The 24,771-nt window shown below is 43.1% G+C and overlaps 1 protein-coding gene across 2 annotated transcripts; it reads right to left on the bottom strand.

The window, feature by feature from the left end:
* Nucleotides 1-448: 448 nt before the first annotated feature.
* On the bottom strand, nucleotides 449-6,312 carry LOC124705575 (putative pentatricopeptide repeat-containing protein At1g13630). 2 transcript variants are annotated; one of them, XM_047237277.1, is made up of 5 exons: nucleotides 5,973-6,312; nucleotides 3,421-5,490; nucleotides 3,236-3,334; nucleotides 1,126-1,298; nucleotides 449-1,046 (listed from the first exon to the last, which is right to left on the bottom strand). In XM_047237277.1, exons 1-2 carry the CDS (start codon nucleotides 6,310-6,312, stop codon nucleotides 3,440-3,442), a joined length of 2,391 nt encoding a protein of 796 aa, XP_047093233.1. In that variant the 3' UTR covers nucleotides 449-1,046; nucleotides 1,126-1,298; nucleotides 3,236-3,334; nucleotides 3,421-3,439. The 2 variants fall into 2 exon arrangements, with proteins under 2 accessions (XP_047093233.1, XP_047093234.1); XM_047237278.1 differs by having other exon boundaries at nucleotides 449-1,038.
* Nucleotides 6,313-24,771: the final 18,459 nt, after the last annotated feature.

Genomic DNA, 24,771 nt, shown 5'->3' with positions numbered 1-24,771 from the left:
GGAATCATATCCTCCCTTCCGTGAACGCCGCGAGGTGGTAAAATCTCGGATAAATTTTGCATGTTTCCTTCTCTTCAGCGGTGGTCAAGCCGTCCGTCCCCTACAGCCTACTCTGGGAGCCTTGCTTGTCCTCTAGCATTTCGTCCTCGGCCGTGCTGGGCATCAGATCACACGGTTTGGCGCCAAGCCCATGCTCTTGCAAAGTTGCAATGCCAAGCTTTCTAGTTCCGGATTCGCTATAATTATAATTAAAAGAAAACTCCACCATTTTTTTCGAGGGAAGAAAAGTACACCACTATATTTGTTTATTTCATGGATTTCGCTCCATACTGTTTTAGTGTAGGCATGAAAAGACACATTATCAAGAAAACAAAATTTCAGCAAGGGCTTCAGGATGGCGTTGTCAAGCCTGAGCTGTGTTGTCTGTTCAGTGGATCTACACATACAGTTCAGCAATGCACATCATTCATTTCGTACGTCTTAAATGCAAAGCACTGTCGTCTCTGACCACTAAGCATAAGCATCATCTGACTACAACATCAACAACAAATTAGCTGTACAAGGCCAGCATCAGCGTGTGCAGTTTAGACAAACCACATAAAGACGACGGAATCTCACTCAGCAATGGGATTGAAAACGACTTGAGCACATCAAGGACGAACAACGACAGGAATGTGGGCAGAGTTAACAAGCCACCGCCCATGTACAGATCCCTGAAGTTTTGGCTTTCGGTCGTGCACTAGATTGCTCATTTAGATCTCAGCAGATGCTATAGTGCCGTAGGAGAAATCTTTGTGAAGAGGATTATGAGGGCCAGGCTAGCCACCCTGCCCAGATGCCCTTTTGTGGGAGGGATAGCCTCGGCCATGTCTTCTTGAATCCGACAAGTGCTTTCATGCTTCATGGATTTCCTAGGATCAACTTGGTTTTCCGTGAGGATACTCGCACACTGGCCGTGACATGAAATTGTTACATGGCTCATGTTCTGCTGGCAGGGTGAAATCTTTGTGTGCATGGTGGAAGTACAATTTCCACAACCTGCAGTCCTGCAGCATGCCAAGTCATTGCTCAATGGAGTTGTACCAGCATCATAAGGATAAACTGAAACAGTTGATGAATCGGCACCTTCTTTCAATTCTCGACGACGCTTAATTGGCTGTCTCCATGGCCTCTCCGCAACTGGCGCGGTCACGCTCCGCTTGTTTCTTCTTCCGTTACTCCAGCCACCGACGAGGTAGGGCTGGGCAATGGTGACGGCTCACCTTAATGCCATCCTCCTATCCGCCTCATTGATGGATCTAGGAGTAAGGGAATAATCTTTCTTCAGAAAAGTATGGGAGAACTCCTACAGTGTTTCTACTGAAAGCAGATAGATATTCTGAATTCCTGACACCAAGCGAGTGACAACAGAACGAGAAGACATGAAAGTGACATGCAACATTCTTTCCTAATTCTTCTAGTATTACTCTACCTACTGTTTGTATACACGACAACTTCCAAAAAAGGGTACATGGAATATGATTTATCACAAGACCTGAATCAACTAATGTTTCTTAGTCCCAAGAAAATTAATGTGTTCATCTAAAAGATGAATGAACTGATGTCTTCTATAATGATGACTAGAGTTAAGTATAAAGAAAATATTCATAGATAATAGATATAAGCAATCATACAAAGTAAAAAAAAAAGAACATGAAATTAGGTGAGGCCTCTAAAAGAAACGGATCTCTTTAACCTAGTTACAAAAAGAAATGCAACTAAGTGTTCTTGCCATCTCAATCAGAATTGTAATAAAGAACCAGCTTTATGATAACACATCATGTCTGATGATAGGTTTCAAGAAAGAGTAAGCCAAGTTCTTTTCATTTAGTAGGTCAATCAGAATTGTAATAAAGAACCAGCTTTATGATAACACATCATGTCTGATGATAGGTTTCAAGAAAGAGTAAGCCAAGTTCTTTTCATTTCGTAGGCTGACTGCTCACTTTCCCCCCCTCCCCTCCTCTCTCATTCCCACCTTGAGAGTCGCCTCTCCCGCCGGCTCCCCTCTCCCCCTCCTCCGGCGGCCTCGCCGGCCAGAGTGACTGGGAGAGGGGAGGTCAGACCCCATGTATTTCAGTAGTTTAGGTTTAGTTGTTGTTTCCCTAGTGGAGTATGCCGATGGGATGTTGGTCGCTGACACATCCGAGTTGGCATCTGCCGGCTGGCGGTGGTCCTGCTCCTCGCCATGGAGCTCCAGAGGTCGGAGCAAGAGGTGGAAAGGAGCATGTCTGCAGCATCCCTGTTCAATAAACTCGAAGTGCAGCCTCCAGATCTGGAGGTCAAGGTCGATGTGGTGCCGATTCTCGGTGACTGCTTATTCTTCGGTGGTGTTTGTGCAGTTCTACTCCTTCTGGTCCACCGTGGTGGCGTTAGGAAGAAGAGAAGTGTGTCCGATGCGAGGTGGAGGTGGTCAGGCGAGATAGCGGAGTCTGCAACTCCTGCAGCAGCTTCCAAGCGACGGCGTCGGCCATATGGATGGCCCTGCTGCCCTCGAGCTGAACATTTACTCGAGTTTCTTCTTCCTCCTTCAGAGGATCTTCGGTGGCTTCAATGTGGCCGCGCAAATCCAAGCTTCCCAAAGTGGTGTCGTCCCCAGTGGAGGCAAGGATGGCCGTGTCTGGAATCCCAGCTTCATCGGCGGCAAGCATCGACTCAATCGCGTTTCTGCGATGTCTTTTAGGGTTCTTAGTGCAAGAAATCGGTACTATGTTGTAATTTTTCTTTTCTTCGAGGTACTTCCTGTAAAAGTTTGCACACCGCCGTACTAATGCACATTCCTGGCCCTTCCGGACCTTATCCGTTAAAAAAAAAGTTCTTATCATCTGAAGATAAGTATTTCATATATTTGACTGTTGGGACAGAATTTCCTTATATGCAGGTGCAGCTGTTTCGTCTGGTCTCTCAACATGCGTTCTTTGCTATATATATGCAAGCATGCTATGAGAAATGTTATAGATAAGTTCTGATAGTTTGACAAGCCAGAAAAATATGACTCCAAATTGAGCAGACACAAAAAGAATCTATTACCTATTGCTGATTGTGCTAAAAAAAAAAAACGAGGTAGGTCTGGGAACTGTGAAACTATTTTATGTATTAAAACCAAATGCTGAGTATCACATCAGTCTCACAGAATTGTTGATTAAACTATACTACTAATCATGTAGGCAAATGGATGTAAAAGGTTTTATCTGACCTTAGGCCTTGAAACAACCACACTGATCATGTGTCGTCAATCCTTATCTATATAAACATTTGACGACATAGCACATGTGTTCATGAGCCCTTAACACCTCTACACCAATAAAAGGTAACAAAAAATACAATAAGAATTAGACCTGGAGTGGAATGTTACATACAAAAAGAAGCAATATCACTTACATGATCAGGGTACTAACTACTAAATGCCAGTTTTGACAGCAAGTGCATTCAATATGGGTAGATAATAAAGCTCGTTACTCTTCCGCAGTGCTCTAACAAGCACACGATAAACATCAGTGTCTGGGAATACACCAACAGATAACATAATTGGGATGACCATAATGGCTTCTCTAGGGAACTCCCATTTACAAAGTCGATTGATTGCAGCACTGAAGTCTTCAATAGAAGCCTCAAATCCTTCATCTATAAGCTTACCAATTAATGAAACGGCCTCATAAGGCATTCCTTTTGCACACTGAGCTTTGATTAGTGTTGTGTATGCAAACTTTCTCAACTCAATGCCCTTTTCTCTGAGGGAATCCAACAACATTTCTGCTTGAATAACTTTTCCCTTCATGCACAGCACATTAATAAGCAAGTTATAAGTAACCGGTGTCGGCACTACACCACAGCATACCATACGGTCATATATATGGAAGGACATCCGAATGTCCTGTGCTTCACAAAAGCCTTGTATAAGGTTATTGTAAATTATTGGGTCAGCAATAACACCTTCCACGTGCATATTATCCAGAAAATGGATAGCATCATGGAATCTGAGCTGCTTGCAAAGTCCTTTAATAATAACACTGTAAGTTACAGCATTTGGCTTGATCCCTTCTTCAACCATTTCGTAGAAAAGACTGAGCACAGTGTTAACTTCTCCAGCTTCAGAGAGTGCATCCATAAAGGTGGTATATGTCACCATTGTTGGACGCAGACTACTTATCTGAATAGCCCTAAAGTAGCTCTCTGCAGCTTGTAAATCCCCAAATTTACAGTAGCCATAAAGAAGAGAATTACAAGTGATAATGGTCGGCAACATACCAGCTACGACAATCTGATCATACAGACGAACAGCATTACCAATATCACCAATCTTTGCATAACCATCAATAACTACATTATAGAGTACTACATCACCTGGCTGATATCTGCTAGCTACATTTTCCAAATACCATCTTGCTTCAACTAACAGCCCTTTCTTGCAAAGTCCTAGAAGAATAGATGAATGGTTCAGTGAGGTTGGCAGCACCTTCTGAGAATAGCACATAACATCACAAACTTGAAGCGCCCTTTCAATTTCCCCTAGCTTGCAGTACCCATGGATGAGGATGGAATATGCAATGACATCCATATCCAGACCAAGGCCATGTATCTCACCAAGTAAGTTTTCAACCTCATAGACCAAACCCTTTCTGAAGAGAGCATTGATAAGGACGCTGTATGAGACAATGTTCAACTGCAGCCCTTGGTCTAGGATGTCCTTCCTTATTTTCATCCCTTCTTCGACATCACCACTTTCACAGTGACCAGCAATAAGTATTGTATAAGTAACAAGATCAGGTTCAATGCCTTGGCATCTCATAAACTGAATTATTTTCGGAATTTCTCTTGTCAAACCAAGCAAGCGGTAACCATTAATAAGGCTGTTGTATGTGACAGTCTCTAGTTTCATTCCTTCTTCTGTCACCCTCTCAAAAAGATCCACTGCTTCATCTATGGAACCCACTTTACACAGACCATGTATAAGAGTAGAATAGGTATACCTGTCAGGGTTCAATCCGTACTTCAACATCAGACATAAAAACGATTTTGCAGGCTGAATAAACCCCCAATTACATAACGCGGACATCAGAATGTTAAAGGACATTCCCAATGGTTTAAACCTCCCCGATGCCCTTGCTTCCTGAAGGAAAGATAAAGCCTCTCCAACTTTATCTTGCTTGCAGAGACCATCGATGAGAATACTATGTGAATATTCGCTGTGTGGGATGCCATCTGCCTCCATTTCTTCAAAAAGCTGCAATGCCATGTCTGTCATCCTTAGACCATGCAATAAACTATCATAGGTGGAAACCGAGATTTGCATGTTTAGGCTGTTCATTTTACTGAGAAGGTAGAGCGCATCATGAATCATCTGAGCTCTCGCGTAACTATTTGCTAGAGCATCCCATAAAACACTGATGGAATCATGCTCTCTGAATTCACTCGACAAAATGTCGCAGAGGGTGGCAGCAGATCCGGATCCTACAGTAGGAAATGCAATTCAATTAAATGTGATAATTGTGATCTTTAACTGTTCACAGTTGCTTCACATGTTACAACAAAATGTAATAAAAACGTTGTGATCAAAATTACAGCTAGAGTATAATGTAAAACACATGTGGAATAATTGTGTGTGTGCAAAAAAGATGATAGTATCCATTTTACATTCATGGAAAAGGAAAATTTAAACAACCCTAGCTTTCAGTGCCAATTCGAATTTGCCTGCTGCACGTGATAAAAATAACCATGACCCTTGAATAAAACAAACTGTCCCATCAACTTAGAAGGTGTTATCAAAATTACCGATGTCATTTCTATGGCTCCTGGCACTTATCACCATCGATTTCCAACAAACATGTCATTAGTATTGGACATTTCTGCCTAGCAATTGATGAATAACGGCATTTAACACGACCCCCAGTAGCAATTGCTAATTACTGTACAAAGTTCCATAGCAAGCTCACCTTGTTCAGTGACCATATGCGCCAAGCTGTCGCGCATCTCCCGCCACCTCCTCTGTCCCAGCAGTTCATGGCAGAGCCTGATCCGCGCGGCAATCGAGGCCTTCCTCTCGAACTCTGCCCTGTCTTCCCCAAACCTAGGCAACAGTCCTACCCGGTCATGACGAGGCGCTAGCAGTGCGTCCCTAGCAACAATCACATCCTCTTCGGAATCCGTTGACGCCGCCGCAGCCGCGGAGGGGTAGGAGGATACCGGTCTGCGCGGAGGTGCGGAAGGTAGCGGGGGGCGGCGCTGGAGGTGAGGCAGGAGAAGGTGGAGGGGAAGGCGCGGTCGGAAGCGCATCCGATGGGGCAAGGTCTCATGGCGGGGGCGCGCGTGGTGGGCTATGGTTTGGAGGGTGCCGAGCTAGCCACGGCGTCGGAACATGGGAGGAGGCTTGCCGGCGGCGGCGCTGGCGGCGGCGGCGTGTGGTCGGGTTTAAGCGAAGGGCTTTACCCTTTCGATTGAGTTGAGTAGGAGACGGCAGAGGGGAAGCGGGCCGAGTGGGTGTGAACTTCAACTTCGCGTTTCAGTTCCATACTGGCCCTGCAGCTGCTGGGCCTCTCTACCCCGGTGGTCTGGAACTCTGCATGTGCTTTTATCACGGGGTTTGGATTCGCTCAAAAAAATGAGGTTTGCAATTTGCATCCCCTTAAAATGGTTTTTTTTTAGAATAGGACACTGGCATTTAAAAAACAAACGAATAGTACAAAGAAATTCAAGAAAAATGAACAGTATCTGAGGAATACGAAAGGCAAAAATGTAGGACGCGGCTAGCTAGCATCCGGTGCTGGTTTGTCTGTGCCAGCATCCGGATGCCGGCTCGTCCGGCCCAGCATCCGGGTGCTGGCTCGTTCGGCCTAGCACTCGCCCGAAAAACAACAAACAATGGATCAGATTCCCGAATGCTGGACCAGCCCTCGCATGCTGGTGTAGCCCCATCCGCTCGTCCATGTCCTCCATTAGGTTTCCACGCTGGACTAGCCCTCACGTGCTGGTGTAGCTACATCCCACGAGCGCTAATCAGGCCCCAGCCCAGGACCATGTGACGCCCCTTCCCACCACTCTCTCTTCTTCCTCCGTTGCATATCTCCATTAACCCTGCAATTTATCAGTGATTCAAAATTTAGCTCCAAAAAGAAAACAAAACGAAGGAGGTAATCTAATCACAAGAACCTAACTTCCTCTATCCCCCTTTATGTCTCTTCTTGTTTTACTCTTGGCTTAGGATCCGCATGTCTCTAGGGTTCTGGAGGAAACTTATTCCTGGAACACAACTATCAAAATTAAACAAGCATAAACTTCCATGCATATTAGATCCATCTAGAACATACACTGGGTATAACTGTGGCAGACCCAAGAGCTTAGCAGCTACTTTGTACACAAGTTAGCAGAAATTAAGGAGCAACTTGGCAGAAATTGGGGAGCAACTTCGCAGCAACCTAAAAATAGCTAACTTAGCAGCTTCATAGCTGCAAAACTTAGTTGTGCTTAGGGGAAAACTTAAGAGCAATTAAGGTGCAACTTAAGAGTTTCTTTGTCTCCGACTTAGCAGCTACTTTGTACATAACTTAACAGTAAACAATGTGCAACTTGGCAGCTACCTCGAAAGCAACTTAGCATCAATGTACACCCAAATTAACCATTACCAGAAATCAACTTAACAAAGCAGTAGTAAGTTAATTAAAAATGGATAAGAAACTTACGTTCCTCAGGAGCCATGGCAGGCTTGCGCTTGCGCTAGGCGTCAGTCCTGGGCGTCGCCACCTGCTCGAGCTAGGCGCCATGGCGTCCTCCACCAGCGCGCTCAAGATGGTACTGGCGCCCTACATAAACACTTTAAGCATGCTGACAAAGCAACTTAATTAGAATAGTGACCAACTTATGCGTGTTGCTCGAAAACGAAAACCTATATAGATTGTACCAATACCGAACAATTTAAGCATACCGAAAAGAATCAACTTAATTAATTTTCAGTACTCAACTTAAGCATGTTCACGAGGCAACTAATTAAACTAGCTGACAACTTATGCATGTTGCTCAAAAGGAATACCTAGATAGATTGTACCAATACCCAACAACTTAAGCATGCTCGAGGAACCAAGTTAATTAATTTCACTAGTCAACTTAAGCATGTTGACAAGGCAACTAAATAACCTAATGATTGTGCCAAACTCAACAACTTAAGCATGCTCAAAGAATCAACTTAATTTATTTCAGTACACAACTTAAGTATAGTGATAAAACAACTTAAGTAAATTTCTGGACAACTAATCCATATAGCTCAAAAAGGAATCAAAAGAACTAAAACTACCCCTATAAGTATGTATAACCTGTCCAGTTTGGTAGTGGTGAGTAACATAAGGAGCTGATGCACTCTCTATCCACTTAATCATGTTGATAAGGCAACTAAATGACCCAGTGGACAACTTATGATGCTCAAAAGGAACACCTAGATAGATTGTGCCAAACTCAACAACTTAAGCATGCTCGAGGAATCAAATTAATTTATTTCAGCACACAACTTAAGCATAGTGATAAAACAACTTAAGTAAATTGCTAGACAACTAATCTATATAGCTGAAAAAGGAATCAGAAGAACTAAAACTACCCCTATAAGTACCTATAATCTATCCAGTTTGGTAGTGGTGAGTAACATAAGGAGCTGATGCACTCTCTATTCCATGCTCATTATTCATGAATTCAATGTCTTCAGTTTGCTACTTTGTATAAAACAACGCAGCCAGATGAAAAGAAGCAACTTAATTAAATATGTATACTACTAAGAGGCATTTTTGTGTAAGTCAAAAACTTAAAGGATGTTGACAAAAAGCAACTTAGGTAGATTAATAGAGAACCAGAGGCACGCTGACAAGCTGAATCATTCTTGCAATAAAGTAACTTAAAAAATATATATATAGTATGTAACTAGGAGTAGTGACCATAATCAACTTAGTTTAGATGACGAACCAACTTAGTGAGATGATAAAAGTAACTTAGGCATGTTGTCAAAAGCAACTTGATCAATATAGAAGATGATAGAAGCAGAAAATAGAAAATATCTCCCCCTCGACAAACATTTCGCACTTGCAACTAAAAATACCATTTTACAAAGCAAGTAGCTCCACATTAAAAAAGTGTAACCAAAAACATGAAAGTGGGAAATGGGTTGTGGAAAAACAACTTCCTAAATACATGGATAAGCAATTAGAAATCCATGACTTCCGCCATCGCTTGTAGGGTGCCACTCTGGCCAGACTCCACAAGAAGTTGTTCGCCAAGTCGTCTGCCTTCGGATGCGCCCGTGGCCTACGCTGGCCGGCAATGACCACCGGATCACGTGCGGCCCCACCAAGACCACGTCACCGTCGTCATGGAAGAGCATGTGCATCCAGAGAAACTGAATGGAGACCGCGGCGACGAGGTCATATCCCACCCTCAGGTCTCACTTTTCTGTCCAGGGAAATTTCTTGCAGATCTGGATGATGCCTTCCTTGCGGATCTTCTATATGCTGGTCAAGCAGCTGAGCTTGCCGCCCAATAGCCTGAGGAAGAGTTGGACATCTTGAACAGGGTCACTCAAGAACAGATGAACATGGTTGAGACGAAAACGAGCAAAGCAGAGCTCGACGAGTGTGATGAACAAGAGCGCAAGGCACCGTCAGTACTAAATGGTTTCACGATGCAATAAATATCGGCACATGTTAACAGTGCAACTAGCAACTGGTATAGAAACTATTTACAGTGGGGCCTCTTCATGCCCTGGCCCCACTTCTCAGGAACTTGTACATTCGAATACACTGGACAGTGCATCTGAATACATAACTTATAACATTCCAAAACATGTCCATGAAGTGGGCCAAGAGACAGATGGCATGCAATGCCGTTGGGCAGTGTACTAGAACCTGTGAGCACCCATGCATTTTCCCTTAGTTAACCCAACTTAAGCATGCTGAATAAACACAGTAACCATATATCAGTAACTGACTTAGTTGATGTTGCTATACAAAACATGAAGCTAAGCTAAATTTTAGGGTATTCTAACAACACACCCTAGCTACTTTAGCAGCAACAAACAGGGTTGGGCATGCTGATTTTTATCCACATCATTCCCTGAGACATAGTCGAATTTTGAGCCATCATGGAAAACACTGTGAATCTACTTCACCCTCGCCCACCATTTACTTTACAAATCCCCCTCATAGGCATCGACAGCAAAAATTACTACGAATTAAAAATCGACAGCAATTCTACAGAAAATACATGTTGTGCTCAAAAATAGAGATGGAGCGGGACAGCCGCTGGCATAAATTTCATCTACGAGCCCCAAAAATCATACACAAACTATGGCATCTATGAGAAACACAAACATGGCGTGCTATTTCATACCTTAATTGCAGATCTCTCGCGCCCAATAGACTCTGGGGTCAATCCCTGAGGCTCTTGCACAGAGGAACCCTCCGGGGCCAATCTGTGGCCGCCTGCGCACGAGAAGCCTCCACCGACGAGCTTGCGCCGCCCTCTCGCGTGCGACGCTCTCCGCCAACTAAATCCCCGCCACCTGCGCGCTCCCTCTCTCCACCGACGAGCAAACCCCCGCTCTCTCTCCGGCGCCGAGGTCGAAGCCCTCCCGCCCCTCCCTCCCCGCCGACGACCAATCCGCACTCCCGCGTGGCTCGCCCTCCGACGAAGTGGTCGATGTCCTCTCGCGCGCGCCCTCGCGCACCGCCAGAGCAACAGCAACCTTGCCGCCGAGAGATTCGTCAGGGCAATCATCGGAGAACCGCCGGTAACCCTAGGTATCAAGGCACATCGGGGTGAATGGGGAGAAGAAAATCGAGAGTGTATACTGGAGAAACACGTCACGCCAGCCCTGGTGTGAACGATCAGGGTCCAGGTGGGATATGGTCTGGCCCCAGGTGTCGGTATGTCAGATCAGGGCTCAGCCGTGGGCCACCGGTTCGCTCGATCGCGCGCGTGATTTTCGCATCGGACGGTCGGAAACCGGATGCTCGGTTGGACAGATAGCATCCAAGCACTTTTTAGCACTTAGGAAAATGTATAGCTGACTTTCTCGTCCCAAGTCTGGGATCTATGGTCAGTGGTTGTCTATATCTATACCACTATATAGTACACGAGTTTTTGAATTTGGATTTACCACTTAGTTCTAGAGTCGTCCAGCCAGTGGAGTAATCTAAGCCGTTCATTTGCTTGTTGGAGCTTCTAGCTACCGTTCATCTAACCGAAACTCATTTGATCCAACGGTTGTGGGCTCTTGGATTCGTCACTGGTGTTCCCGCGCGGGCGGACTCTGCTGTAGTTGCTGGATACTTCTGGACAAGTCTACACCGGCGGCAGAAAAAGCTCCAGCATCTTATCTGGGTGGTCAGGTTGGGGGCCATGCATGTGGGCATGCACCCTGTTACTTGGTTTGTCGCGTGAGGTCTGGAATAAACAACTACTACATGAGCATGTCTACAGTTGGCCTAATTCCTCTTCCCTGATTAATGGTTCTTCAAACGCTAACTACAAAATTCCTTTAGAGAGCGGGAGAGAACAAAAGATTACAGTATACGCTGTTATAGTTTTTTCCAACTGTTATACGTTGTTATATAAATACAATATCGGGAATATATAGTTTCTACTGTGTAGCTATTTTTATCCTTTTTTAGTACGATTACTTTAGTACAAAATGTAAAACTATGACAATATAGTTATTTAGAATATACTTTTTTTCTCACGACAACGTTGCTATTCTCCAAGGTTAATTTTCCCACAAATTTTTTTTTTTTGGATCACATGTTTCCTAAGAAAGGACATCAGTCGCCTTTTTCGTGTGAATATATTTAGTCCCCGTCTAGAAAAGGATGTTGATTTCTTTCTTCTAAATTCGGGTGTATCTAGACACCATTTAAAAAACTCGGCCACATCCTCTTCAGGGTAGAGCGAGTAATACATTTATTGAATCATAAAATTGTCCCCAACAATTGCAAGTTTAAGTTACTTGTTAATTCATGGCAATTCTTATTACAAATTAGATTGTCAGTGCAAACAAGACATCATGCAAATGTACTCCCTCCGTTCTGATTGAGTCTACATTTTAGAAAAAAATGAGACAAATTAGTAGTGTATTTATTAGTACTACTTAGATATTTGAATAACCAATCCAACTACGTTGAAAATAACAACATCCAATAAGGAGAGTAAATTTCAGTATTGTTGTTGACTAAATGCTAGAATGTAGAGTATTTCAGAACAAATTTTGGGGCTAGAATGTAGACTATTTCAGAACGGATGGAGTATAATATTATTGTGACCGAAACCAATTCTTGTGTAGTCTATGGATACATTGTGTTACTGTATAATGGAAACATTTTCTTTTGACGGTGATTTTTTTTGTGTGTCATGCACGTTTTCATGAGATGGTAAGAAATATACTAATTATAAATATGTGACACAAACATTTTATATATGAAAAAATGGTCAACTCTTTCCGGGTCGTTTCATGCGACATTGGAAATAACAGTCGTTTAATGTAACTTTTGTAAATTAGAAAATGAAATAGACGAAAAATTACAAATATCGGCGAATGGAGGCTCAAACCAATGTTCATGGAGAGCTATATGATCATTGTTTTTTATGGACGACAAATGTGTTTAGTTTGTAAATCAATGTTCATGGAGAGGTATATCGATTTACCCAGAGTCATTGGTACTCCTAAATATCTGATAAATTACCAAGTGTGGTACCGACTAATGAATTATGCCGAGTATTATTATTATGTCTTAGTAAAGTAAGATAATATGGTTACGTATTGTCGTGCAAAGCACGTGCACTTTACTAGTACGGTGATAGGATGACTGACTAGATTCGTTGTTTAATTTATATGGTGTTGTCTATACAATGGAACCTTCACCATAGGACTTCATCCTCAACCATGGTTCCATTGCCCACCCAATAGAATACAAAACTTTTAGTCGATAAGTGACATAGGCATACCCTTCGGGTACCCATTATTAGTATACCTGGCTCGGCCCAATATGGAGAAGACCAAATATGGAGAAGGCCCAACAAGGCAACCCGAAGAAGTAGTCGACTAGGACTCTTGTAAAACCCTAGGCTGGTTGCATATATAAAGCTAGCCGAGAGCACCGAAATAAGGAGGCCAATAGTTAGACAACAAATAGACAACATAGCTCCGCCTATGGCGGCACCACGTAAACACATCTATGATCATATACTTGGATTGCTAGCAACGACGTAGGGATCCTCCACCGAGGGACCCGAAGTCGGGTACGTCGTGTGCCTAATCTCGTTCCCGGAATCTCCATCGTCGCTCTCTCCCGAAACCCAAGTCTACAATACGTAGGCATTGACGAGGTGATCCCTCGTCAATTGGCGCCGTCTGTGGGAATCGCGACGACTGGATTTCGTTATCCGGACGAGATCTGTCGAGTTCGTCATCAACGACCCTACAAATTTTCAAAATCCGTCGAGAGCATGGTCAACGATATTGGCAGATCGGAAACTTGCTAGCGTGCGCGCGTACGTCTCCATCAAGGACGTACGTCTCCATCAAGGCTCCAGAGAAAGAAAAAAAGCGCACCCGACAATGGCTCTTAATCACGTACGTCTCCATCGAGGCTCCACATGCAAGTCCCAGGGGCACCACATGGGTTATCTTTCAGCTCAACAAGCAACCGTTCGGTAAAGTGCAGATTTTCTCCATTATTCAATTCAGTTACGTGCTAGTAACCAGATCGATCTTGACTTCATGCTTGTTTTCAACTTTTGGGCTGTTTAATTTTTTGTGGATACTAATCCCATGATGCAATTTATGCATGATTGAGCGATTCATTGATTTAAGCGCTAAAGGGCCAAATCGAGAACAACATTGCAAGCCCACATGAGCTGCGCACACAAAGCACCTTGGAAGCAATTAACAGCACACTCGCGGCTCAGACGCCGCGCGACGCGTTTATTTAGCGAGATTGTCGATTTCACGACAGTTCTGAGGGGCAAAAACGAAGATGGTGAGGTCGTTCCTCCCAGTTTTTTTCTTTTTTTTCGGTTGGTGCTGTTATTTGCGTGCAGATTTCCGTAATCCAATATAACTGCAGATCGGAACAAGTTCCGATTACTTCGCCGCGTGCAATTGCATGCTCGGGGGCTCGCCTGCCGTTAACCCGACAACGCGCACTCTCCTCGCTCGGGGGCTCGCCCGCCGCGAATTCGAAGATTCACTCCTCTAGGTTGATTACTTCGGCTGAACGCAGCACGTTCCACTTCATTGGCTACATCCGCTTCATCGACTCCGTTAGTCAGAGGACCTGCTCTCATGTCGGCTCCGCCGCACCCGATAAAAAAGCTAAGTGTTCCTCTTTCAAGAGTCAATTATTATTTACTTTCGTCACGCCAGAATATTCGGGGTTGTGCCATTACTTCGTTACCACAAGTATACCAGGTTACTTGGTGAAATTCTTTTCTCCGGTTCTGATATATCTCCCCGGCTTAGTGAAATTATCTTCTTCGGCTCAGTGGATTCATCTTCTTCGGCTTATTGGATTTTGTCTTCGTCGGATTCATCTTATAAGGTTATAATTGGTTTTCTCTAATACAAATAATACCCGACGCAGTTCCGGGTCAAAGGATTTATGAATATTACTGGATTTACTTTCTTCGGGTCAATGGATTCATCTTATATGGTCATCTTGGATTCATCTTCTACGGTTATGACTGGATTTACTTTCTTCGGGTCAATGGATTCATCCTTTATGATATCAGTGGATTCATCTTCAATATATGCTTCATGGTTAATGGCGTAATCTTTAATATGGATTCATCTCAAGTACTTCATCTAGGACTTCATCTTCAGTATTTCATCCTTAATGGCCTTCTTTCGGCGACACGAATAATACTCGGGGCTCGACAACGACTTCACCCCGAGTAACAACTCGATACAACGTCTAAGCAACAATAATGACGTCACCCCAGCAGCGCTCGGGGGCTCGGCTATTTCTTCATCAACAATATGGCGGCATCTACTTTCGCTATTTGGTGGTTTTTACTTCAGCTCGACTTCTTCTCGGCACTCGAAGACTTCATCGCATCGACTCCATCGTGCCCAAAAAGCTAAGTGTTCTTTTATTTTGCACAAAGTTGATTATCGTTTACTTTCGTCGCACCCGACACTTGGGGGCTGCACGGCATATATTCACTTTACATATCATCAAATCCGAGCATCTAACACCGCATGCGAAAAAAGAGTCAAGGAAAAGATAGAAAAAGTTTGTTTATTTGTGCAGGAGATAGCAAATTTCAAAGTATATAAAAGAGCACCCAACGAAATTTTCTTCAAGAGAGAACCCGACAAAATATTCTCCAGGGAGGAACCCGACGAAATCAAAAGAGCACCCGACGAAATCTTCTTCGGGGAGGAACCCGATTAAATTGTGAGAGAACCCGACGAAATTTTCTTCAAAAGAGAACCCGATGAAATTTTATTCAGGGAGGACCCGAAGAATTATCTTCAAGGGGGTGCCGAAAAATTATCTTCAAGGAGGTGCCGAAGAATTATCTTCAAGGGGGTGCCGAAAAATTATCTTCAAGGAGGTGCCGAAGAATTATCTTCAAGGGGGTGCCGAAAAATTATCTTCAAGGAGGTGCCGAAGAATTATCTTCAAGGAGGTGCCGAAGAATTATCTTCAAGGAGGTCCCGAAGAATTATCTTAAAGAAGGTCCCGAAAAATTATCTTCAAGGAGGTCCCGAAAAAATATCTTCAAGGAGGTCCCGAAGAATTATCTTCAAAGAGAACCCGAAGAATTGTCCTCAAAGAGGACCCGAAAATTTTTTCCTGAAGGAGGACCCGAAGAATTATCCTCAAGGAGGTCCCGAAGAAATTTTCCTGAAGGAGGACTCGAAGAATTATCCTCAAGGAGGACCCGAAGAATTGTCCTCAAGGAGGACCCGAAGAAATTTTCCTGAGAGAAGAACTCGACGAAATTTTCATCAAGGAGAAAAAAAAAAGAGGAAAAAAAAAGAGGTGGACAAATCTTCGGGTTCATTGACTCGTCATATTGTTCCGAGCAAGAGCATCGGTGATGTACCCGACAATATAGAAGAACCAATATATTCGGCTGTCTTATCAAGACCGAGAGAAAAATAGAAGAACCCGCAAAATGGGTCATTGCATCGGTCGAACAAGGCACTCGACAATATATTCTCGAACGCCAAAGTTGCGATCAATTTACGAATGCCGCAAATTTGCGAAGGTAAGACCCCGGATCCGTTCTGCTGGGCGTGGCATCGCCAAAGACTGCGCTGCTGCTACTTTTATCCGTATCGGCGGATACGAAGAAAAATCCTAACGGACGCGTTAGGTACCCGATAAACATGACTCGGGACTCGACAGAATGGTAAGACCTTAAGCGGCACTCGTCGAGTTTGCACCGATATCCCGAGATCATGTCCGGGGACGTGATCTTGAAGTAGGTTTTGCGGATTGCCACTAGAGCGGTTAACTAGTACACGATCCGTCAGATGAACTAGCCCCAATTACCATTATCCCTGTACAATATAGATATGGATGTTAAATAAAAATAGCAACGGCCTGGAGTCGATAAAAAGAGGGCTGCGCCCAGAAATATAGTCAAGTTCCTTATCGAGTAGTACAACTTGAGCCTATGTCTAGGTGCAAGCACATGCCCATAGGCTCGGGGGCTACTCTTATCGAGAGTATTGTTCACCCTCCCGATAAGATACAAGAAAGAGGAAAAAGTATGGTGTCGATTAAAAGCAAGTTGAGCCTACACCCAAGTGCAAACACTTGGCTGTAGCCTCGGGGGCTACTCCCATCGGGAGCGCTGGTCGCGCACCCGATAAAAAGATAACTTCGACAGCATCTACGACAATTAAGTTTTGTAGACTCAACTCGATTCTACGACTCGAATAGAGCCTACTCCCATCGGGAGTTCATGGATTTCATCAAGTCTTCCAGAAATATAGTTAAGTTCTTCATCGAGTGGTACAACTTGAGTCTATGCCTAAGTGCAAGCACTTGCCCATAGACTCGGGGGCTACTCCCATCGGGAGCGCTGTCGCGCACCCGATAATTTCAAGAATCATCGACATCATCTACGCTACATATGATCTACGACATGGACCTCGCCTTGTATTTCTTCGACTTCGGAGATGGTTATGCTTGGAGTTTCTACGCAAGTCTTCGACTTCCCTATAAACTCGGGGGCTACTGACATGGGCATACCCTTCGGGTACCCATTATTAGTATACCTGGCTCGGCCCAATATGGAGAAGACCAAATATGGAGAAGGCCCAACAAGGCAACCCGAAGAAGTAGTCGACTAGGACTCTTGTAAAACCCTAGGCTGGTTGCATATATAAAGCTAGCCAGGGCACCCGAAATAAGGAGGCCACTAGTTAGACAACAAATAGACAACATAGCTCCGCCTATGGCGGCACCCTGTAAACACATCTATGATCATATACTGGATTGCTAGCAGCACGTAGGGATCCTCCACCGAGGGGACCCGAAGCTGGGTACGTCGTGTGCCTAATCTCGTTCCCGGAATCTCCATCGTCGCTCTCTCCCGAAACCCAAGTCTACAATACGTAGGCATTGGCGAGGTGATCCCTCGTCAATAAGCCTCGATTTATATTTTAGAAAACAATTTTTTATTTTGAATGCAATGAGGGTTTGGGAAAAGTTTTATAAGCTTTATCAACATATTGCAACATGAACTTTCCTAGTTATTGTGAATTACCACAATTCGGAGAATCTAAGTGACCCTGGATCTTGGGCTCTGAAAGTAGCATAATTGTCGGATAAGGACAATGTTTAAGATCCAAATGATGATATGGTGCATACTATGTGATGTTTTTACAACGCTCGCCGAAACCCGATGACCAGCTCGGAAGACTTGGGCCGACCAAAACCAGCAGGTCAAGCGTGCGTCGTCACATGTGCCTAAATATTCTGGAAGGTCGGGCGTGTGCCGTGGCGTGCTTCGAACCAACCGGGGGCTACGTTCCTCAACCGAAAGGCAGCCCATTACAACATTTCGGCAAAGGCACCAGCGTTGAGCCCGACACTCCACCGAACAGTTCAGCTGGGAGCCCGGCACCGCCGTCTTTCTCGCCGGTTTTCTCAGAGGCTTCCAAACTGTATTTTTCTCCGTTGAACTATGCCCCCTCACACATATTTCCCAAACTTCGATTAACATGAACCAATTTTGTTGGAATACAATGACAAGTGGAACCCAACAGAAATTTTTGGAAATATTAAGAACCAACATAGGAGCTTTTACCAAGAATTTAGAGGTGAAACCTCTCTACACGAAGAACTGATAAAAATGTCCAAACTTTAAGCAATAGAAGATGCATACGAATTTCTTTTTCAATGAAATTGGGTTTATTATAAAGCTAGCAATAAGCTCAAGAACCTCACACAGAGAATACCAAAGAAGCAACAATAATAAGAGGGGATGCAAAGTGTTGAACTCCCTAAGACGATGTGATCAAGTTACCCAACCGAAAACCCCTCTTAATAGTGCGGCTATCTATCCTATAACTCAGTCTTTCAATAACCACCTTGAGACCGGTGAAAGTAAAACCTATCAAGGACATACATTTGCCTCTCGCGCATCCCGCTTGATCTTCATGACAACGCTCCAATCTCCATTGAAGCCAGAATGCTTCACTTGATCATTGTTTCATCGTGAAGACTCATAATCCACTCCCACATACAGTCATACACCACTATGGGATAGCTTCATTAAGATACATCTTCACATGTCCATACTCAAGATCTTGAAATAAAACTCTCAAGAACTTGATGCTAATACTCAAGGTACATCTTTATCTTCATGGAATTCACACTTGAATTCAACACATGGACTACAGACATTGACTATGAAATATTTGTTCATATAAAACTCAATGAAAATATTAATCCATAGGGATTATAATTACCAACAACACACATAGGCGCAATGTACCCTTACACCATGTGGCATGCATGAGGGATAACGGCACACGGAGTGGTCAAAGTTCGGTCACTTCGTTCTGTGGCGATCACTTTCAGCACCGGAAGAATCCTCTGTGTAGCGTATGTACATATACGGTTGTGCATATCCACCTAACCATCTATGACCATTGGAGGCCATTACATGTACTACCGCACCGCGTACACCAGGCCGAAGTCGAAGCAAAGTCCTACTTGGTGGCACGTACTGTCGTGGCCAACGACTGTTGGAGATATGCCCAAGAGGCAATAATAAAAGTGTTTATTGTTATATCTTAGCGTTCATGATAAATGTTTACATCCCATGCTATAATTGTATTAACCGGAAACATTAATACTTGTGCATTTTGTAAACATAAAGGAGTCCCTAGTTAGCCTCTTGTTAAACTAGCTTGTTGATTAATAGATGATCATGGTTTCCTGATCATGAACATTGGATGTTATTAATAACAAGGTCATATCATTAGGTGAATGATGTGATGGACATACACCATAGTAAGCGTAGCATATGATCAAATCATTTAGTTCTTTATGCTTCAAGCTTTAATATGCATAGTAACTTAATCCTTCGACCATGACATTATGTTAATCACCTACACCGGATGGATGCTTTGATGACACCAAACACTACTGCGTAAATGGTTTGTTATAAAGGTGGCATTAAGTGTTCGGATAGTATAGGGTTGAGGCACTTGTATCAATAGTGGGATTTGTCCATCCTAATGACGGATAGATATACTCTGGGCCCTCTCGGTGGAATGACATCCAATTAGCTTGCAAGCATGTGACTGGTTCACAAGGGATATCATATCACGGTACGAGTAAAGAGTACTTATCGGTAACAAGGTTGAACTAGGTATGGAGATACCGACGATCAAACTTCGGATAAGTAAAATATCGCGAGACAAAGGGAATTGTTATTTTATGTGAATGGTTCTTTCGATCACGAAGTCATCGTTGAATATGTGGGAGCTATTATATGGATCTCCAGGTCCCGCTATTAGTTTTTGATCGGAGAGGAGTCTCGATCATGTCCGCATAGTTCTCGAACCGTAGGGTGACACACTTAAGGTTTGATGTCGTTATAAGTAGATATGGAATATGGAATGGAGTTTGAATGTTGTTCGGAGTCTCGGATGGGATCCAGGACATCACGAGGAGTTCCGGAATGGTTCGGAGAATAAGATTCATATATAGGAAGTCACTTTCCAAGTTTGGAAATGATCCGGTGCATTTATGGAAGGCGCTAGAATGTTTTAGAACCTTCCGGAAGAAATAACCATGGAAGGTGGAGTCCCGGATGGACTCCACCAACCCTAGCCGGCCAGCCAAAGGGGAAGGTGGAGTCCATGGTGGACTCCACCTCCATGGCCGGCCATAGGGGAATGAAAGGGAGGAGTCCCATGATGGAGTGCAAGACACACGTCCGTTGGGAACCCCAAGAGGAAGGTGTGATGCGTACAGCAGCAAGTTTTCCCTCAGTAAGAAACCAAGGTTATCGAACCAGTAGGAGTCAAGGAACACGTGAAGGTTGTTGGTGGCGGAGTGTAGTGCGGCGCAACACCGGGGATTCCGGCGCCAACGTGGAACCTGCACAACACAATCAAAGTACTTTGCCCCAACGTAACGAGTGAGGTTGTCAATCTCACCGGCTTGCCGTAAACAAAGGATTAAATGTATAGTGTGGAAGATGATGTTTGTTTGCGAAGAACAAGAAAGAACAGAGTTTGCAGTAGATTGTATTTCAGATGTAAAGAATGGACCGGGGTCCACAATTCACTAGTGGTGTCTCTCCCATAAGATAAATAGCATGTTGGGTGAACAAATTACAGTTGGGCAATTGACAAATAGAGAGGGCATAACAATGCACATACATATCACGATGACTACTATGAGATTTAATCGGGGCATTACGACAAAGTACATAGACCGCTATCCAGCATGCATCTATGCCTAAAAAGTCCACCTTCGAGTTATCATCCGAACCCCTTCCGGTATTAAGTTGCAAACAACGAGACAATTGCATTAAGTATGGTGCGTAATGTAATCAACACAAATATCCTTAGACAAAGCATTGATGTTTTATCCCTAGTGGCAACAACACATCCACAACCTTAGAACTTTCCGTCACTTGTCCCGCATTCAATGGAGGCATGAACCCACTATCGAGCATAAATACTCCCTCTTGGAGTTACAAGTATCAACTTGGCCGAGCCTCTACTAGCAACGGAGAGCATGCAAGAACATAAACAACATATATGATAGATTGATAATCAACTTGACATAGTATTCCATATTCATCGGATCCCAACAAACACAACATGTAGCATTACAAATAGACGATCTTGATCATGATAGGCAGCTCACAAGATCTAACATGATAGCACAATGAGGAGAAGACAACCATCTAGCTACTGCTATGGACCCATAGTCCAGGGGTGAACTACTCACACATCAATCCGGAGGCGATCATGGTGATGAAGAGTCCTCCGGGAGATGATTCCCCTCTCCGGCGAGGGTGCCGGAGGCGATCTCATGAATCCCCCGAGATGGGATTGGTGGCGGCGGCGTCTCTGGAAGGTTTTCCGTATCGTGGCTCTCGGTACTGGGGTTTTCGCGACGAAGGCTATAAGTAGGCGGAAGGGCGGAGTCGGAGGAGGCACGGGGGCCCCACACCACAGGGCGGCGCGGGGCCCACCCTGGCCGCGCCGCCTTATGGTGTCGGCGCCCCGTGGCCCCACTTGTATCTCCCTCGGTCTTCTGGAAGCTTCGTGGAAAAATAAGACCCTGGGCGTTGATTTCGTCCAATTCCGAGAATATTTCCTTTGTAGGATTTATGAAACCAAAAACAGCTAGAAACAACGAATCGGCTCTTCGGCATCTCGTCAATAGGTTAGTGCCGGAAAATGCATAATAATGACATAAAGTGTGTATAAAACATGTGAGTATCATCATAAAAGTAGCATGGAACATAAAAAATTATAGATACGTTTGAGACGTATCAAGCATCCCCAAGCTTAGTTCCTACTCGCCCTCGAGTAGGTAAACGATAACAAGGATAATTTCTGAAGTGACATGCTATCATAATCTTGATCAATACTATTGTAAAGCATATGAGATGAATGCAGCGATTCGAAGCAATGGTAAAGACAATGAATAAACAAATGAATCATATAGCTAAGACTTTTCATGAATAATACTTTCAAGACAAGCATCAATAAGACTTGCATAAGAGTTAACTCATAAAGCAATAGATTCTTAGTAGAAGGCTTTGAAGCAACACAAAGAAAGATATAAGTTTCAGCAGTTGCTTTCAACTTCAACATGTTTATCTCATGGATAATTGTCAACACAAAGTAATATAACAAGTGCAATAGGTAAACATGTAAGAATCAATGCACACAGTTCACACAAGTGTTTGCTTCTAAGATAGAAAGAAGTAGGTAAACTGACTCAAGAATAAAGTAGAAGATAGGCCCTTCGCAGAGGGAAGCATGGATTACTATTTTGGTGCTAGAGCTTTTCATTTTGAAAACATAGAAACAATTTTGTCAACGGTAGTAATAAATCATATGTGTTATCAATAAGACATCTTATAAGTTGCAAGCCTCATGCATAGATTACCAATAGTGCTCGCACCTTGTCCTAATTAGCTTGGATTTACATGGATTATCATTGCATAACATATGTTTCAACCAAGTGTCACAAAGGGGTACCTCTATGCCGCCTGTACAAAGGTCTAAGGAGAAAGATCGCATTTGATTTCTCGTTTTTGATTATTCTCAACTTAGACATCCATACCGGGACAACATAGACAACAAATAATAGACTCCTCTTTAATGCATAAGCATTCAACAACAGATAATATTCTCATAAGAGATTGAGGATTAATTGTCCAAACTGAAACTTCCACCATGATTCATGGCTTTAGTTAGCGGCCCAATGTTCTTCTCTAACAATATGCATACTCAAACCATTTGATCATGATAAATCACCCTTACTTCATACAAGACGAACATGCATAGCAACTCACATGATATTCAACAAAGGTGTAATAGTTGGTGGCGTCCCCAGAAGCATGGTTACCGCTCAACAAGCAACTTATTAAGAAATAAGATACATAGCTACATATTCTTCACCACAATAGTTTTTAAGGCTATTTTCCCATGAGCTATATATTGCAAAGACAAAGCATAGAATTTTTAAAGGTAGCACTCAAGTAATTTACTTTGGAATGGCAGAGAAATACCATGTAGTAGGTAGGTATGGTGGACACAAATGGCATAGTTTTTGGCTCAAGGATTTGGATGCACGAGAAGAATTCCTCTCAATACAAGGCTAGGATAGCAAGGTTGTTTGAAGCAAACTCAAGTATAAAATGGTACATCAAAACTTACATAAGAACATATTGCAAGCATTATAAGACTCTACGCTGTCTCCTTGTTGTTCAAACACCTTAACCAGAAAATATCTAGACTCTAGAGAAACCAATCATGCAAACCAGATTTTAACAAGCTCTATGTAGTTCTTCATTAATAGGTGCAAATTACATGATGCAAGAGCTTAAACATGATCTATATGAGCACAACAATTGCCAAGTATCAAATTATTCAAGACATTATACCAATTACCACATGAAGCATTTTCTGTTTCCAACCATATAACAATGAACGAAGCAGTTTCAACCTTCGCCATGAACATTAAGAATAAAGCTAAGAACATATGTGTTCATACGAAACTGCGGAGCGTGTCTCTCTCCCAAACAAGGAATGCTAGGATCCGATTTTATCCAAACAAAAACAAAAACAAAAATAAACAGACGTTCCAAGTAAAGCACATAAGATGTGACGGAATAAAAATATAGTTTCACTAGAGGTGACCTGATAAGTTGTCGATGAAGAAGGGATGCCTTGGGCATCCCCAAGCTTAGATGCTTGAGTCTTCTTAAAATATGCGAGGGATGAACCACGGGGGCATCCCCAAGCTTAGACTTTTCACTCTTCTTGATCATATTGTATCATCCTCCTCTCTTGACCCTTGAAAACTTCCTTCACACCAAACTCAAAACAAACTCATTAGAGGGTTAGTGCATAATTGAAAATTCATATATTCAGAGGTGACATAATCATTCTTAACACTTATGGATATTGCACAAAGCTACTGGAAGTTAATGGAACAAATAAATCCATCAAACATAGCAAAACAGGCATTGTGAAATAAAAGGCAGAATCTGTCAAAACAGAACAGTCCGTAAATACGAATTTTTCTGGGGCACTTAACTTGCTCAGATGAAAATTCTCAAATTGAATGAAAGTTGCGTACATATCTGAGGATCACGCACGTAAATTGGCAGATTTTTCTAAATTTCCTACAGAAGGGGCTGCTCAATTTCGTGACAGTAAGAAATCTGTTTCTGCGCAGTAATCCAAATCTAGTATCAACCCTACTATCAAAGACTTTACTTGGCACAACAATGCAATAAAATAAAGATAAGGAGAGGTTGCTACAGTAGTAACAACTTCCAAGACTCAAATATAAAATAAAAGTCCAGAAGCAAAATAATGGGTTGTCTCCCATAAGCGCTTTTTCTTTAACGCCTTTCAGCTAGGCGCAGAAAGTGTGAATCAAGTATTGTCAAGAGACGAAGCATCAACATCATAATTTGTTCTAATAATAGAATCATAAGGTAACTTCATTCTCTTTATAGGGAAATGTTCCATAC

Source organism: Lolium rigidum, chromosome 4 (assembly GCF_022539505.1).
Source record: "Lolium rigidum isolate FL_2022 chromosome 4, APGP_CSIRO_Lrig_0.1, whole genome shotgun sequence".
Classification (NCBI taxonomy): Eukaryota; Viridiplantae; Streptophyta; class Magnoliopsida; order Poales; family Poaceae; genus Lolium; species Lolium rigidum.
This window is presented reverse-complemented; position numbering and strand designations above follow the sequence as displayed.